This window comes from Podarcis raffonei, chromosome 4 (assembly GCF_027172205.1).
Source record: "Podarcis raffonei isolate rPodRaf1 chromosome 4, rPodRaf1.pri, whole genome shotgun sequence".
In the NCBI taxonomy this organism is placed as follows: Eukaryota; Metazoa; Chordata; class Lepidosauria; order Squamata; family Lacertidae; genus Podarcis; species Podarcis raffonei.
Window position 1 is genome coordinate 57,845,040 of NC_070605.1, and position 17,731 is coordinate 57,862,770.

General features: G+C 42.2%; 1 protein-coding gene across 2 annotated transcripts; it reads right to left on the reverse strand.

The window, feature by feature from the left end:
* Nucleotides 1–2,578: 2,578 nt before the first annotated feature.
* On the reverse strand, nt 2,579–17,442 carry SIK1 (salt inducible kinase 1). Of its 2 annotated transcripts, none has more exons than XM_053386838.1 (14): nt 17,263–17,442; nt 16,301–16,531; nt 15,289–15,405; nt 13,044–13,107; nt 12,458–12,619; nt 11,957–12,081; nt 11,708–11,831; nt 10,845–11,068; nt 10,147–10,296; nt 9,471–9,593; nt 8,895–9,117; nt 7,134–7,409; nt 6,479–6,728; nt 2,579–5,554 (listed from the first exon to the last, which is right to left on the reverse strand). In XM_053386838.1, the coding sequence occupies exons 2-14, from the start codon at nt 16,451–16,453 to the stop codon at nt 5,149–5,151; spliced, it is 2,397 nt and encodes a 798-aa protein (XP_053242813.1). In that variant the 5' UTR covers nt 16,454–16,531; nt 17,263–17,442; the 3' UTR covers nt 2,579–5,148. The 2 variants fall into 2 exon arrangements, with proteins under 2 accessions (XP_053242813.1, XP_053242815.1); XM_053386840.1 differs by lacking the exon at nt 17,263–17,442 and adding an exon at nt 17,038–17,218.
* Between the last annotated feature and the right edge of the window lie 289 nt (nt 17,443–17,731).

Below are 17,731 nucleotides of genomic sequence, written 5' to 3' on the forward strand. Positions count from 1 at the left end.
GCAGATCCCATGCCTCTTGCCCAAAGTGACACTAAGTGGGTGGCGGCAGCAGAGAGGACCTGAATGGGACCCTTTTTGCTACTGGGATTCCTTACAGGATTGGTGCTGGAGCGGGGGACACCCTTCTGTTACAGGGGCAAAAAGCTGGTATCTACCTGTCCTTTAATAAATGATGATGTCTGGGGGGTCCACAGTTTGAGGGCAACAGAAAGACAGACAGACAGACAGAGAGAGAGAGAGAGAGAGAGAGATGACTTTGGGCTCTCTGTAAGCACCATAGGGTGTCGGGTGCCTCTCTAGAAATCTGACATGACAGCAGTGAACTTGGGCTGTCTGTTGGCATTTTTACACTGCAGCTCTCCCTGTGCTCAGCCCATTTATTTGTAAGCAAACAGAACCATTAAAAAAGGCCAATAAACCTCCAGCAACTTCCTTCCAAAGTGAGTAAACACTGAACCCATGGGACTTCCCACAGCTTGGAGAAGTGGGATGAGCAACGCAATACTTCCCTACAGAGAGAGATCTGTGGAACAGAGCAGTATTCCAGGCTGTAGAGGAAGAAGGAAACGCTTCAAGGTCACCAATCAAACAGCCTGGGAGAAGGGAGAACAAGTCCCACGACCAGGTTCCAACCTCAGAAGCCGTCTGTGCCTCTCGAAACAAACGTGTGCAAAACCACAACACTCTACGCCCCAGATTTAAAAGCTACATTTGCATCCATTCATTATGAGCAGGGATACTAAGAGTTAAGTTCACAGTTGGTGTCAGCCCCAGTTCCCTAATGGTATGTAGCCAAAGGAATTATTGAGCCAAAAGTATGCATTCATAGGCAATTTATTTCTGCTTATGCAATGTAAGAGGCCTAAATGTGTGGAAAATCTAGATGCTTTGGAAGATCTTGTCCAAATTCATATCCAAAAACAGATGACATGCACAGAGCTTGCCAGCATCTCCTGTTTGACAATTGCTGAAAGTAAAAGACAAGCACTTTCCCCCCCCGGCCAACACCCATTTGCCAAACCGTGATTAGTCCCCAACAAGAGACAGAAATCTCTTTCTGAACACACCTCCCCCCCCAGTGCAGAAAGTGGTGTTTATGCCATGCTGGCACTACAGCCCTGTCTCTAGCAATGCCACACAAAGTAATAATTGTAATTATTGCCCAAGTCCTGTACACTGCATTTAGTGGCTGATGGGATGTTAGTGGCAGGCCAAGGAGGAAGCAGAAGCTGCCCTACTTACATCACCCCACAACAAGGGCAACAGTATTTGCTTGGGTAAATCTAGGTTTGCCAACCAGCCATTACTTGACAGGTCTTACGAGCAAAACTGCATTCAGGGAAGTAACCAGTATCTGGGATTAAAATGCCAGTAAACTACAGAGACAGCTCAAGAATTTGCGTATACGTGAACAGATATTTTTTTAAGTTCACTGATACTTCCTTCATTTTGCTACCTTAATCCTTAGCTTCAAAGGCCAGCCAAGAGGATGATTTGCAACATTTCCAAAAGATCCCAAGACTTTTGACAATCTTATGATGTTCCATTATTCAGGGCAGGGGAGAACCAGTGAGAAAGGCAGAACTTTAAAACAATTCCTCCTCGACAATATGCTTCTTTCGTGTTTGGTCTGAGTGAAGTTACAATACTTAATTTGTACTTCTACATATATTGGCTGTGGATTTCTTGTGTGTTAATGTGCTACTGATTTAATCACAAGTCATTTGGCATTTATCCGGCCTTCCTATGGAATTATTAAATGACAGTTATTGCCCCATTTTTAGAAATCCATACCAAATATAATTTTATGACATTTCTACATCATAATTCCTTTTATTTGGACTTTAATACTAACTATAGACAATAGTAGGAGGAAGAGAGAGACTGACTGATTACTATACTTGATCCAGTGCATCACCTGGTGTGTTTTGTTATACTGAGTTTCACACACAGACTTTATATAATTTTCATCTCGACTTACTATGTTTCTGCAAATTTCTCCCCTAACCTTCTAGGTGTTCTTGGTGAAACTAGCTCCACATAAGGTCCTAGGAGAGCAGCAGATGGGTATTTTTTATATCAAAAGTTGGCAACCCTCTGAAAACCCCCCCAATCCATAAAATGTTAAGCCATAATAATTTGTTAGTGCCGGATGAATTTTAGTTGCTTGTGCGTCAGAGGATAGAACTGTACACAAAAAGAAATACCTTGTATACGTTCCAATGGCCGTGTGGAGACTGGGGATAGGACCAGGGAATATGGTTCTGTTTCCTTTTCCATGTATTCCGTATACCAGCCTTTCCCAACCTAGCACCTTTCAGATGTTTTGGACTACAACTCCCATCAGCCTCAGCTAGCACAGCGTTTTGGAAGCTGTAATCCAAAACACTCTGGAGGACACCAGATCAGGAAACACTGTAGTATTTGTGTGGGGGTGGAAAACATCTGAGGAGCCCTTCTGTATTCCATGGAAATAAAAGAATTTACAAAAAGATCAGCTGTAAGGGAAACCCAAATAGATGTATCTTTAAAAAAACACACACTTTTTTTAAAAAAAAAAGGATTGCAAGGCAGATCATAAATTATTTCAACAACTGTTTATTTAAATATTAAATAAAACACAACTTATCATTTTGGTGTACATCTCTTTAACATAAGAAACAAAATGATCTCGTCATGATAAAAAATAAAACTATACATCTTAATTAAACCAATCACATAGTGTATTTAAATAATCTATTGCATTGCAGTCTGCAAAACAGTACTGTCAAGAACACTACAAGGGGAGGGGGAAGGAGACACAAACCCTGAAATGTTGAAAATGACCTTTTTCTACTTCAGAATAGTTTCAAAGCATTTTCTATAGCAATTGGGGAGGGGGGGCTCAAGAAGTAAAGTGCTTGTCATTGCTTAGAACAAAAAGTTGTTTTTTGTGGCCTCTTGATCTATGGTAGAAAATAAAGTAAAAAGACAGAAATGGGTGGGGTGGGGATTGCAGTTCATAAAATAACATGTTGCTACTGTTTTACGAAAATGAAGGCAACGTTGCTGCTTTGTGACGGATCTTGCTCCCACTCCTTGTAGCCACTCCTACAAACCACACACCAAAGCGCCTTGCAAGTTAGCATGAGTCTGGTATTTTCTCTGCCGAAAGGCACCAGTCAGAGAGAAGGTTGTACAGAGTGATTACAAGGTAACTTGGATATTCCAGAACACAAAGCAGCAGCAGCAAACTGAAGACACGTCAATATAGATACTGTACACAGATAAAGAGGTTGAAAAGCCACAGATAGATCTATACAACTTTATCTCCCTCCTCACCAACACCACCACAGACAGACAGTCTTTGGCTTATTTATTTAAAAAAATAGCTTTTTTTCTTTTTCTTTTTTTACATATATAACACTGCAGGTTGCAAGAAGCAGTATAGTAACTTGAAGGCACCCCTGTGTTACATTTAGAGATGGGTCCTTAAAAGTGTTAGACAGAATGAAGCTGTTTTCAGACATTTGAATGGTAATTTTGGCCAAGCTTGCTCACCTGCTACTGACAATTGATCTTCCGCCCTCTTTCCCCCCGCCAACTATCTATTAGGTCAAAGGAAGACCTGCTGTGGTCTCCCTGCTCCCTGTGACATCCATTGCCAGGCTTCCACTGGTATCAACAAAAGTCATTCTCTGGTCAGAGGAAGCAAATGCCAGGGAACTCCAAAAAGCTTATTTCAAAAGCCAAGTAGTGTATATTGTCTTCCGAGTCTTGTATGTGTGCACGCACGCACGCACGCACACAGAATATTAAAACCGCAAATAAAAATGCCTAAAATAAAAACAACAACCCTCTCGTCTATTAGTATGCAAAACAAAACCCAGAAGTTGTGCTGTTCATCTCACTTAAACTAGTTTGTTCAAAAAACGACTGTTTACGAAGAGTATCAAGTTGTGCTATCCTATTTCCTTTTGACTGTCAGTATAATTGTCACAACCTTTTGAATATTGCACGTTTCCCCAACGAGACGGTTCAGTTTGGACCCTGATAACGAAATGCATAAAAACCTCATTAGCAGCGGCATTAACTGTGTGCAGCACTGAGAGACATGCCATAGGCAACCTCAAAGCATTTGATAGTGCTTTTCAAGGGGTGGCAGAGGGAAGGGAGGTAAAAGAAGAATTTAAAAAGAAAGCCTTCCCACACCAGCACCTCTTAGCAATTCTGCTCCCATCACCTCTGGGGTATTCCATGGGCATCTCCTCATTGATGCACAGACATTTTCCTACTGTTGAACCTCACCACCACCGGAAGAGAGAAAGGCAGGAACACAATTTGTAGTCTGGTAACAGAACCGCCAGAGGACAAATTAATTGCTTCTAATGAATACAAACTACCCTTAGCTGCTACAAGTGAGAGACTATGCAGAAAAGTTCACAGTTTCCTCTTAAGGTATAAACCTTTGAGTAAGGGAGAATATAAAGTAAAGAGAGGTATTGTTTCCTTTAACACGAGTATAAAAACAAATAATGCGTAATAATTTTGTCATTATTCCCCTATCAACGATTAATGTGACACAAAAGCATCTGTGTTTATGTTTGTGGGTGGCGGTTTTTTCTTGCTTGTCGTCTTTAAGAAAAGAGGTAATTATCGTCTTCACAAATCCATAAACAAATATTGTGAATAGGGTGGCTCTGGTCCCTTCTTTGAAAAGCCTTCCCCTGCTACACCACAACCATTGACAGCCGTCAAAGTCTTGCATAACAGCAGAGCTGTATTTGCCTGACTTTAATACAGTACCAGAAAAGTGTTCTCCTGTGCCCTCCCCACCCCACCCCCACTTCCCTGTCATTCTTTTCTTCCAAAAACAAAAAAATTTTTTTTTCTCCTTTCAGTTTCTGGTTACATTTGTTCAGTGCAAGTACAGTTGAAGCCAAAAGACGCAAGTATTGCTTTTTTCTTTTAGTTCTATAAAGTTCGGGGCTTTACTAAGCCAAATGGCCTCTTCACATATTTCAAACAGGTTATTGCTTCTGAGTTTTTACTGTTGCAAAAAATAATAAAAATCACCCATCTGCAGATCGTAGCGAGAGCAGCACACTCTTCCAAAAGAGAGATGTGTGAACCACGAGAACTGGAGAGCAGGAAAGGGGGAGGCGAATCTTATTTGACTAAGACGAACTTCCCCATCTGGGTAGATGTAAGGTCCTCCATTTCAAAGTCCCCATGCTGCAAAGTAACTGCATCATAGCTCGGAGATTGCACAGCAAAGCCATTCTGCTGAGAAAACATGGAGGCGATGGGGGAGACATTGCTACTGATGTGCAGGTGGGTGTCTAGGAGGTGAGCAGCTGAAGTTACTGGAGAAACACTGACTCCAAACAGGTGAGGCTGGAGAAACTGGGTGTTGCGGAAGGCAAACTCTAATGAGTTCTCGCTCTGCAGTTCGGACAGGGGGAAGGAACTGGATGCTTTGCTTCCTGTAGTGTCAGGCATGAGGATGGTGTGCGACTGGGACACCTGAGAAGGTTGGTGACAGGCTGGCTGGTGATGTTGTAACTGGAGCATTCTGGATACAAGAAAGAAGAGAGTGGAGAAGTTATCCATTTTTAATATGCTTCCTTGGGGTTGTTCTCACATTACAGCCTCTGTCCCTCACACCTTGGCATTAGAAGCATTTGTCTTTGCAAGTCATGACAGCGGATTTGGTGGGGGGGAAACATTCTTCTGCATGACTAAGCCATTGGTACAGAGTCTCCCTTGTGGGTTGCAGCCCTACACAGACATTCCATCTCTATGTGTGTGGTGGGAAATGGGGATCTTGCCAGCTTAGCCCATCCCATCCTCCATGGTGTGCTTGCCTCACCCAAAATGCTGTTTGCAAGTTTAGCTATGTGTGTACAACCCAGCATGCACAGATCCTACCCACACCACCCGGAGATCTGAAAATCAAGAGGCACAGTTCAGTGTGGTCTGAGCTTATGTGGATACTAGGCTCTACATAGCCCCTGTACATAAGAGGATGACCCGGGGTGGGGCTGGTGTGATTTGCATCCCCACCATGCACACAGTTTGGATGTCTGCGCAGGACTCTGTGTGATGCAGAAGCAATGTAAGATGCTAAAAAGAATCCTTCCATGCCTGAAAATACTAAGAACGAATCTTATGACAACAGCTGGAATTCCTCCCACCCCCAATAACAATAATAATAAGCCCATTGAAAGCAGTGGGCTTCAGTTAGCCCTGGCTAACCTAAGCCCACCCATTTATGTTTAAACCTGAGCAACCCATTTAAGCAACCCATTTATGTTTAAACCTGAGCACCCTATATCGCAAACTGATGCTTTAAGTGGAGCTAGCGATGCTAGCATCAGATCACACATCATGTCCCAAAAGTGATGTGGAAAATAAACAGCTCGTCTGTTTTCAATGTGAAGGCAAGGTCATGTTATATTAAGCTACTGTTACAATAGCCAGTGTGCTGCTCTCTCACCTCTGCTGCTGAAGCACCTCTTCAAGGAGGTTCCTGCTCTCTCTGCTGCTTACGCCGCTGCCACCATTTCCCCCGCTGCTGTATACGCAGGCACTCTGCTGAGAATGCTGGAAAGGACTCGTGCCGTTCCGTGCTACCCGAGCAGATGAGGACTGGCACACTTGGCGAGCGAGCCCTTTGATTTTATTCAGTCCCAGAAAACCTTTGGCTCTAGCATTCTTCCGTAGCTGCTGTCTAAACGCCTTCAAGCCTATAAAGCAAAGAAGAAGAAGGAGAGTTATAAATCTACCAGCATGACATGTTGACATTGTCTTTGGACACACACATTACTTGCACCTACTACAGACCTGCTGCAGCTCATTTCCCCACCAATCAGGAACCTCGTACAAGAGCCACAGAAGACAAATAGAACCCAATTTTATCTGCCAAGCAGCTCCTCTTTTCCCAACTTCCATATCTTATAAACTGCACTGTTGCATTTTCAGGTTATTTCATGGGATGGGCAAATAAAATGTGTGCAGATGGTCTGTGCTAATCTTATGATGAAAGCAGGAGTCTGGCATATTGATTACAGAACTACAAAAAGCGAATACTTGATGTATCTACTGTGTGTGTTTATGGACTGGTATTGCTTACATAGCAAGGAAATAATTACCTTGAGTTAGTGAGGTATCAGATGCCCTCCTTCCTTCCTGGAAACTGACCGGCAACAGAGAAGCACCACCCAGACAGCCCTGAGCCTGCAATACGGGTGTGTCCGAATGGGAAGTCGGAAACGATGATGTAACTCTGGCTGTCGATGGGTGACCAAGCATCATCTGATCTTCCAAACAGTTGCTCAAAGCCACAGAGCCATCATTTGCTGATGAAGTGAGGCAGCTGTCAGAACTGGTTCCTTCCGTAGGGCTTGCGGAAGAGGAAATGACTATACCTACAAAAAGAAGCAGATGGGTTGGAAGAGACCGCCTGCAAAATGGATACAGGAAGTTAAAGAAGAGTGTTGGAAATAAGATTACTCTCCCCACCCAAAGAAAATCTACCATTAACCGAAGCCTCAGACCACAATGCAAACAAGTATAAAACTCACAAGGCTTTGTACGTGGCAGGCGTGCCATCCCAGTTATAGCAGCAATGTAGTCTTGTAGGGTGATTTTATTGCTAAAGCAAGTAATAATACAATAGGGGATCCTTGCTCTATCAAGTGCAGCTGCAATAGTTATCTTGGTTTTAGGGCTTACATGGCCTTTTCCAGGGGACAGGAGGAAGGTACGGGAATAGTGTTGACACTATTGTGGGTTTGTGTGGTATGTGTTTAGTAAAGGTAGCACACAAATCATGGCAGGTTCTGTAGCTTACCAGGAGGGAGAAGGATGTGCTGGGGAGGTTAGCCCGCCAGTGTGCTTGCACTGCACTGACCTCCCTGCCATCTCTTCCCTCTCCTCCCTGGAAAGCAACATCAACCTACCAGCCAAGAAGCTAGCATAGCTGGCTAGAACTCCGTGTCAGAGGCAAAATATCCTGCTTCCAAAAGCCATGGAATACAGCGAGAGATGCAAACTGCTCACTAAGCTTCAAAAACACACCCCATAGCCACTGAAGATAGGTACCAAAGAGTGAAAACACACAATTTCCAAAGAAACTAAGGTGGGGAGGGAATGGGAACAGGGAAGAATAAAAAAAAGTAAATAAAACAGTTAACAAAAACTATGGTCTGATGTTCAGACTTGCACTTTTAAATTAAATGGTTACATGAAGTGCTCTATTGTTTTGGGGAGCAACAGAGAATGAAGAGAGAGGGAATTAAAAGGTTTTAAGAGGGCATGGCTAGGGAAAGAGCCTGTTTTGCTTGTCTCAAGAAAAATAATAGGAAATGGCTTTATAGAGAGTCAAGTAGCATTGCCTACAATGACTGGCAGCTGCTCTCCAGCGTTTCAAGCACAAATCTCTCCCAGTTCTGCCTGCAGACTTCCAGGATTGAACCAGAAGCTCTGCTGCTGAGCTATTGTATATTCTCAATGGTGCTCATGCCACCATCTTCCTACTATGGGAATCCCAACTATGGGGCTCATATATTGACAAAACGTTGACAAACACTGCAGCTACAATGCTTAAAAAAAGGAAATTCTCTCTACAAAGATGGTCATTCTTGGGTAAATGTCGTTCAGATTTCCAATAACCATTACATGTTTATTGTGCACTGGAAGGAAAAGCCCCATTCTGGAATAGGCCTGTGAGAGTTACTTGGCTGTTTGGCTCCAAATCCAAATGTTTTAAATAGCCTACTGTGAATACATGCACTAAACAGAGGCACAAAAAAACTGTGGTGTCTGTCAACATGTTGTTTAAAGCACAAAAAGGAAACACTCTTCTACCCTCTATGTATATCCTGTGGTCTGCCCTTCTTGCAAACACTTACATGGTGGAGAACACTGATAAAAATGAGTTGTCACTTCAGCCAGCGTGTGCCTTCGGCTTGTGTTGATGGGGAGGCGAATGGGGTTGAAGGCTTTAATTTCCTCCTCCAGCTCTTTGTCTTGCCTGACCTCCTCACTGATGGTGGTTTCCAGGAGGCTGTTTGGAGAGATTGAGCGATTCCGAAAAAGACTGTTGAAGTTCGGGTCCACGGGAAAGAACATAGGCTGAAAGGTCAAAAAATACAGGAAGTGATAGAGTGCCCTTGTTTGGTTCTTCCCCACATTCCTCTCCCCAACGATCCCTTCATTATCATAGCTGCTTGGGTACCCTGTGTATTATGCCTCTATGATATCCTTCAAGGGATTTTTTATTCAGTTTTATGAATTTAACATGGGAGTGCAAAACAAATAAAAAGATGGATTGGGTGGCTATTTAAATGCATCCTAGACCTTTTTGCCCCCAGGTCTCTCTCTCTCTCTCTCTCTCTCTCTCTCTCTCACACACACACACACACACACACACAGGCATGCACACCTCCTTCAATCAAACATGAAGTGAGGACTCTAGCAGCACCAACCTGTAATGGGTTGTTTATGTCACAATCCATTTCTGCCTGCAAGGGCGACTGAATCAGATTCTGGGGCTGCTGGTAGAACAGAGATGATCTCAAGGTCTCGCTGGCAAGGCTGTCCTGAGGCAACTGAAGCCAAAGAAGGATTGAGAGAACAGTCATTACCAACCGCTCTTGTAACTAGAACAAATACATTAAGCTTGAAAGGCTGCACGGGTATGGATCAATATGAAAGGATGAATTAATTTGCTCTTCAATAAATACATATCCATACAGAGTTCCAAGTAATACAGAGGTTAGGACATTGCACAGGCTGCAGCTCCCGTCTGCTTAATGCTTCACAGACGGAGATTTCCTGCAGCCTATAGTTTTTACACTTGTATAATTCATTCTACATCCTCCTGAGTGCTTGCAGAATTTTGGTTTTAAACCTGAAGCAAGCCACGTTTCCTGTCAACACTGAGGACGGGTACAAGAGACCTCCTCCCCACCCGCTTCCTATCCCCTGCTGAAAAATGTCCTTTGATCTCAGGCATAAAAAGAAACATGAGGAAAATGCCACTCTTGGTCACACAAAATATAAGCTACTGCCCCAGAAGCAGAATATGCAGCAGAATATATACTTCTTAAAAGGACAGAGAGGAACTGGTGTGACCTTATGAAGGACAGCGCATCATCTTACCTCAATGTTGCTGAAGTCTGAGCTCCTTGGCCTTTGCTGACGGCTGCTTACTGGGCGATTTGACAACTGATTGCTTCGGTACTCCTTGAGACGCTCCAGGAGAAGGTAATAAATTGCAGCGAAGTGATTGTAGCTGCTGTTTTGTAGAGACTAGAGGAGACAGGAGAGAGAAAGGCAGCTGTTAATAGATTGCTTGGTTCAAAAGGGGAGTGCCACCTCTTCGCTAAAGGTCAGAAGGTCAAGACGCGTTTACTTGGAAGAATGAGCCCCCGAAATCAAGAGGGATTCTACAAAATGATGCATTTAAAATAGAGGGGTTGGGATGTGTGCATTATCAGAAGCAACGCAAGCCCATTCTCAGAAGACAAAAAACCTTGGTCATGTGTGCTTTCAAGTTACATCTCATATGTCCCATATTTCCCTCTTATCAGCCAGGTATGTCTGCAGCCTAATAATTCAGTCTCATGCCTATAGTGCCATATTTGAGAAGCACCCTGCCTGGTTTCCAGATAACGTGGAAGAAATTCTACCAAGCAACACACCACTTTTTAGCACCACCACAACATGGGGCACCATTTTCAAAATTTGAAATCTAAATGGGAAACATATTACCCTTTCCTATAGAGCACAATGTCTATTCCAATATTTTATAAGGGACAAGGGCTTCTCAGATGCCAAACATGTAGCTAAGGGCTCACCTCAACTGTTCTCTGCCTATCAATCCCAAGAGTATGCATGATCCCAAGGACTTGTTCGTTGTAGTCACCCAGGTTAGAGTTGTAGTTATGCATGGAGAATGACAAAGACTGCTGCTGCTGAAGGGAAGGGTCTGCCTGCATCCACTTGTGCTGCTTTATTTGGGCAATTGTGATTCGTTTTGTGGGATCTACAACCAGCATTCGTCGAATCAGCGTTTCACAGTCTGTTGAAAGACAAGACACAAAACCGAAACATGAATATAGATATTAAGAGGCAAGACACATCACTGAAAGCTAAACTAGTGGCACTACTTTTTATCCTTACCCATAAAAGAGCACCAAACAACTGTCTGATAACCTAAGGTAAATCTATCTTCATGGCTATTTTGCAATTGTATCACATACCACTCAAAAGAGTTTAAGCTGTTTTTGAGTCTATATGCTGAAAAAGATGAAAAATTAACTTGTTCTTTTTTCCACAGCATGAGCAAGATGTAAGTTATTGGGGAACTGTAGCAAACTGTCAATATTTCAGTCTTTGACAGAATGTCCTAGTTTGAATGACTGAATGAATTTAAAATAATTTTTAATATGCCCCTTTTCATTAAATAAAATATAAGCCACTACAGCCAGAGTGTCATCCTCTTCTACACAGATTTGCCTTTGTACATGTCAAAGAAAATCTACCTGGGAAATGTATGTTTTCACTATCAACATAGATCTAAAGGGTTCATCTAAACACCAAAAACAAGACAAAAGCTTTTATCTGGAAAATATGGTTCAAAACCTAAAAATCTGACAAATAACTAGAAAACAGGAAAGGAATTGTGGATTTCTAATGCCAGAAAGATTGGTAAACACACCTTGTGACATGAAGTAGGGAATGCGGAATCGTCCTTCGAGCACCCTTTGTCTTAAAGATGGCAGATTGGGTCCATCAAATGGCAGAGAGCCACAGACAAGGACATAAAGCACAACGCCAAGGCTCTGCCAAGAAATAAAAACAGTGCAATACATGAATGCCTGAAATGCAGTCAGCGAAGTTTGTCAAGCATCACCATCTTGGAAAATTAATACACAACCAGAAATCTAATACAGAATGCAATACCTACCCATATATCAAGATGCGGACCTTCATATTCCTTTCCTTCAAAGACTTCAGGGGCTGCATAAGGTGGGCTCCCACACCACGTAGAGAGAGGCTCTCCAGATTTGTAGAAGTTTCCAAACCCAAAGTCTGTAGAGGAAGATGAATGAAATATTGCTTTATATTTTTTAAAATACACTTGTAATTAAAGCAAGCAGGGGCACTGCAAGGGACCTCTATGTATTTGTTTTGTTTTTGTATTTCAGTATTGGATTTTATTCTTTTATTTATTGTGAGCTGTTCAGAGAAAGTATGTCACTGAGCAGCTTATATAAATCCAGTAAATAAATAAATGGCACCTATGCTTCTTTGCTAAGTATTATATATAATCCATTCAGCAGGTTCATAAACATAGAATTACAAAGGTTCTGTCTATTGCGGCATCACACAAAGAAGTTGTTCATACAAGGATTTCATGAAGCCCTACTAAGTTTTTTAGTGACATCATCTGTGCAACCATTCTCACCTGCAAGCTTGATGTTCATGTTAGCGTCTAACAACAGGTTCTCCGTTTTGAGGTCTCTGTGCACTATATGATGACTGTGGCAATATTCTACAGCTGAAAGGATCTGCCAGAACTTCTTCCGTGCTTCGCTCTCACTCAGGTGACCATGGGAAGTCAAGTGATCTGCCAAAGACAATGACAAAAGGGTCAAATACTAAATGCCACAGACAAACTTCTCCTTTGACCCCCAACTAGACCTTCCCCCTTCAGTGTTGTGACCTTTACTTTGGATATCTAAGCATTAGGATCGAAATCCTCAGCTTCTGTACCCTCATAAAACAACACGCCCACAAAGAAATTCCCATTATTTGGACTTCAGCTAATTAAGGAATTCATTTATATCAGGCTTTGCAGCCTAGACCAGACAAATACTTGTCTGTTCAAAGCACAGTTATCTGAAGTAGAGTGTAACCCATATAATCCTATGTCTGTAGAAGTCTACAGATAAACAAAGCCCACATTTATCCGAATGCTAAGATGCATGCTCCTCACCCAACATTCAAGTTACTAAGGAAGTGTCTACTGCTATGCTTTGATAAGAACTTACCAAACATTTCTCCATTTTTTGCGAATTCAGTTACAATGTAAAGCATATCTTTTGTCTCCATAACCTAATAAGGGTATAGAGGGAGAGGAGAAAGAGAGAAGGGGGGGAAAACCCAGAATGCATTAAAGATACAGGCCTTGGAAATATTTAATATACTTTGAATATCAAATGCATTTGCTCCACAGAAAAGAGCTGAATGAAAAGACCAGGCTTCCCTGCATGAACCTAATATTGTTTCCATACAGAGATACTTCAATAGCATCCACCTCTTCCTTCAATGTCCATAATTTATTACATTAGCGTGTATTAACTACACAGGCGTATCATGTTATTTAAGGACAGTAAACAGGACTCATGATCTCACTTCAGAAGGTGGAACAAAAAGCAAACAAGAACTATCCAAGCGCCCCATTCACACTTGGTATTGTGTAGGTTTATTCACTCAGTAAGTTACTAGACGTGCCTGTCTATCCATAACAGCTTCCTCTGTGTGCACAGCTATTTCTCAACATCCATCCACACTGAAGTGTGAATGGCAATTTCAGTATCAATTTACTTCTAAAAGGCAGTACCGCCTGCAAAATAAGTTTAAAATGACCTAAAGCATTTTTTTAAAAAATGGTTCAAATTCTTTCAAAAAAATAAATTTAACATGTTGCTCCCCAAGACTGCCTCTCCTGCTTTACAGCATCAAATGATAAATATAAAACATTTGTCAAAGACAGCTCTCCCAAACAACTCTGTACTTTCTGGTTCAGTAAATTCTGGCTTACAAAAAAGGATTAAGAACCACAAAGCAGCATCAGTGTCTTTTCAGAAACTATATTTTTTAAGATTCTGCAATGAGGTTTGAATATCAAAGGCAGAGAAAGGCGCTTTCATCCCACATATAAACATAATGAAAAATATAAATTTTAAATATATATATGTAGAAAGAAGTGACAGGAAAGAGTAAGACATTTAAAATGTTCTGGGAAAGAGGCCAATTGGATTAAAATTAGACAGTGCTGTTGAAACTAAGTCAACACTATTCTTCCACCCCCAAACTGGCATTTCACCTAATTCCTGCAGCTCAGACTCCTCCACCAAAGGGGAGCATCAAAAAATGAACACAGAAAAGACGTGTAGGTAGGAATACTGTCCTCTCCTCCTCACAAAAACAGCTTCTAAAAACACTTTTCTGGTTCAGCTGAGTAGCCTAATTCAGCAATGAGAGGATTTAAACAATATTCAATGCCTGAAATATTATTTTGACCTGGACTATTTTTTAGAAAAGAAATAAAAATTATCTGTCAGGTAGGTAGAGTGATGACAAATAGACCTAAATATGTGTTACAGCAGTTCGTATGGCAGCCATATATGTGTACTTTAAAAATAATACCGCCACCAAAACAAGTTTCTCACTGGCTCTGCTTTTCATATTTGGGAAGCTTATCCTTGCTCATCTTCCCAAAGATAAGATGTATTTTCTAGGCATCTTATATTATGGCAATTGTTACTGTACACTGAACTTAAGAGCAGCTATATTCTTAAGCCACGTTAAACATTTTCTTCTTCCTTAGACAAGAAGTCACTCATCACCTTCCTCTTAAATCCATAAGGTGCTCTTTAAGATGATTAAGAGGAACTTCCACCAAACACTAATTAGATATTTAGCATTTGTAAATTCAACTCTGCTCACCAGATGCAGAGTACATCAGTTTTTGTTCTTTTTTTAAGGAATGCATGTGCTGAAAATACAACTGAGCTAGAACAAATTGCATAGTATTTCACTGTGGCTTTTGAAGTTCCCAAAACCAAGATTTTAAGAAAACTTCCAAGTGGCAGCCTGACCCTAAGCACATTTACTCAGATGAAGCCCAATTTCAACTAGTAATTCAAAGAATCAGCATTGTAAGTAGAGGTTTGATTATGGTTTTGAAAATTCTATAAGCAGAGAAGTATTTTCATCGTGTAAAAGCACAAGGGATTTTAGTTATGTATGCCTACCCAGCACACCTAGCACATCAAATGATTTACAGTCACATTTGAACAATTTATAACTGTTTGAATTGATTGTGAAAACGAAATAACAACCTTGCTAAATATTTAGATATGAAATACTTTGTCACTTTGTTCCAGCACTGTTTAGAAAAGTAATGTTAATTCATTTCCTGTTGGAAGCATGTGCATTTTAAGATCATTAGCAGCCAAAGCCATAAGGATAAGTCTAATAGCCAGGTAGTGATCAGAACTTATCTCTTACCTGATACAGCTTGATAATGTGGGGGTGGTTCAAAAGCTTCATAATCTGAACCTCTCGATAGATTTTCTCCAAATTGCTTGAATCTAACCGTGTTTTGTCAATAATTTTTATTGCAACCTATAGTTTCAAGAAAACAAACCCAGAACACTTGTAAAATATGGTTTTATACTACTGCACAACATACAAGTACAAATAAAAAAATGTTTTGAAAAACGAATCATATTTGAGAAAGTTAGGGGGAAACAATCAACAAATGCAATAATAACACAAAGACTCGTTCATTGACTATCCATTTCATTGGAACCAACAGGACTTGTAAACAGGTAAAAGTGAATGCAGCACATTTGTAAACATGTTTACTTAGAAGTGTCACTAAATTCAACTTACTTACTCCTTAAACTATGCTTAAAGACTGCTACACTTAGAATTCAAAGTGCCAGTCACTGAATTTAACTAAAATGGCAATCACTCCTGATGTTCCCTGTTTTATAATATATTGTCTAGTCCAGATTCAAGAAAATAGATCATAGGTTGACTTAGAAATTCAGCATATATAATTAAACACTCTCTCTCTCTCTCTCTCTATATATATATATATATAACAATTTTGAAGCTTTCAGTGTTTTGATCCAAATCACATATCCCACTAAAGTTCTAGAAAGGTAATGTAAGCTGGAGTTGCACTACACAGCTTATTTCAAAAACTGACAACTACCTAGGAATATCAACTAAGACACCATGTCTTCAGTTTGTTTTAACTATGTCAACAAAAATAATGAAGAGAGCACTAATCACCAATATTTCAAATTCATTTTGAAGTGATTTCAATGTGCAAATTGAACTGCTGCTATTTTAACTACATTCTATTATACAGTCTACTCCAGGGAGTTTCTCTTAATGTACCTAGTTTAGTCCTTATCTGTGGAAACAGAAAGCCCCACAGAGGAATACTACCAGCTCTTTACAGTTGATTTTCTATACAGATCAAGGCAGCAAACATCAACACACCCACCTGCGTTTTGGTGACTCTGTGTCTGGCCAGTTTTACTACAGCAAAATTGCCTTTTCCCAAGGTCCTCTCAATATCATAGAATCCGACCCGAAGAGGCCTTTGCTGGCTGTGGCTTGAGGTGGGGACAGTTGTATAATCTGACATGATCACCATGGTTTGATTTTGGTGGGTGACAAATGCTATTTAGAAATGTCTACATAAGCCTTCCTCTTCCGAGACTGGAATCTGCACCTGCAAGACGACAAATAAAGTTCCAGTGAATTTTTCAGTGAATTATAATATATATATATATAAAATCTGCCCCACTGAGGCTCTACCAAATTGCCTCAAACTTCAGAAGTTAGTCCTGAGGACTTTTCAACTTGGAGAAAGCGCAACTGACTCTTTCAAAGCTTGCCTAAGATGACTACACAATAAAGGCAATGAAAAGTACTTTTGCAGCTTAAAAAATTAGCACTAAGTAGCAGGAAAGTGCTGGGCAAGTTCTGTCTAGGATGAGGGAAGAAACCCGTTCCAGGATCATCTGAAAAACTAACTTCTGCGCCCGATCCATTCAAGTTCCACTAACAATGAATGGGACGGGAACTGGGGAGCGTTAAGACGAGCGCCGCGCAAATCCCCTACGGCTTGGCGAGTCTTGCAGCTTGGGAACGTCGCCTGGACTATTCACAAGACGACCGTCATCTATACTATATACATATATACGAATATACAGAAATGCTCCACTAAAAAGCTACCATGGGGCTGCAGCAAGGGCTTCCCTCAAAGCAGCCGCCGTCCCGGGAGGCAGAGAGAGACTAGGCTACCCAGACTGTGGGGAGCCCGGGAATGCCCCCGAGGACGGAGCATAAAAGCCACGAGGCGGAGGCGCCGCGGGAAATTCCCCTCGGAAAACTTGCGCCCCGAGTCAGCGCAGCGCCGGCTGCGAGAGTCTCCCCGCGCGCCTCGCTCTCCGACTCTACCTTGCGCTAGGCGGGCTGGCTGGCGGGCTGACTGCTGCCGCCGCCGTCGCCGCCTCCTGCTCCGCGCCCGCCCGCCTGCCTGCCTGCCAGGCTCCCAGGCTGCTGCCGCTGCTGCTGCTGCTCTCCCTGCTGCCCTCGCGCTCTGTGTGTGCCGGGGCCAGAGGAGCACGCGGGAAGCCCTCCCTCCGCCCCCTCCGAAAACCGAGACAGGCCCATTGACGTCACTTTGACGCCAGAGCGACGCGCGATCAAGCGCGAGGCTGAATGAGAAGGGAGAGAGAGACATCCAGCCGTTGCCAAGAGACGGGCGGCTCTGACGCGCGCCCAGATGGGCCCGTCGCCCTGGAGATCGGGAAGGTGGGGTGACGTTAGCGCCGAGGGAAAGGGAGAGGGAAGGAGTGAGAGGAGGAACGGCCCTCCCCGCTCGAACCGCACCACGTGACCGTTTGTTATCATTGCAGGGGTCGCC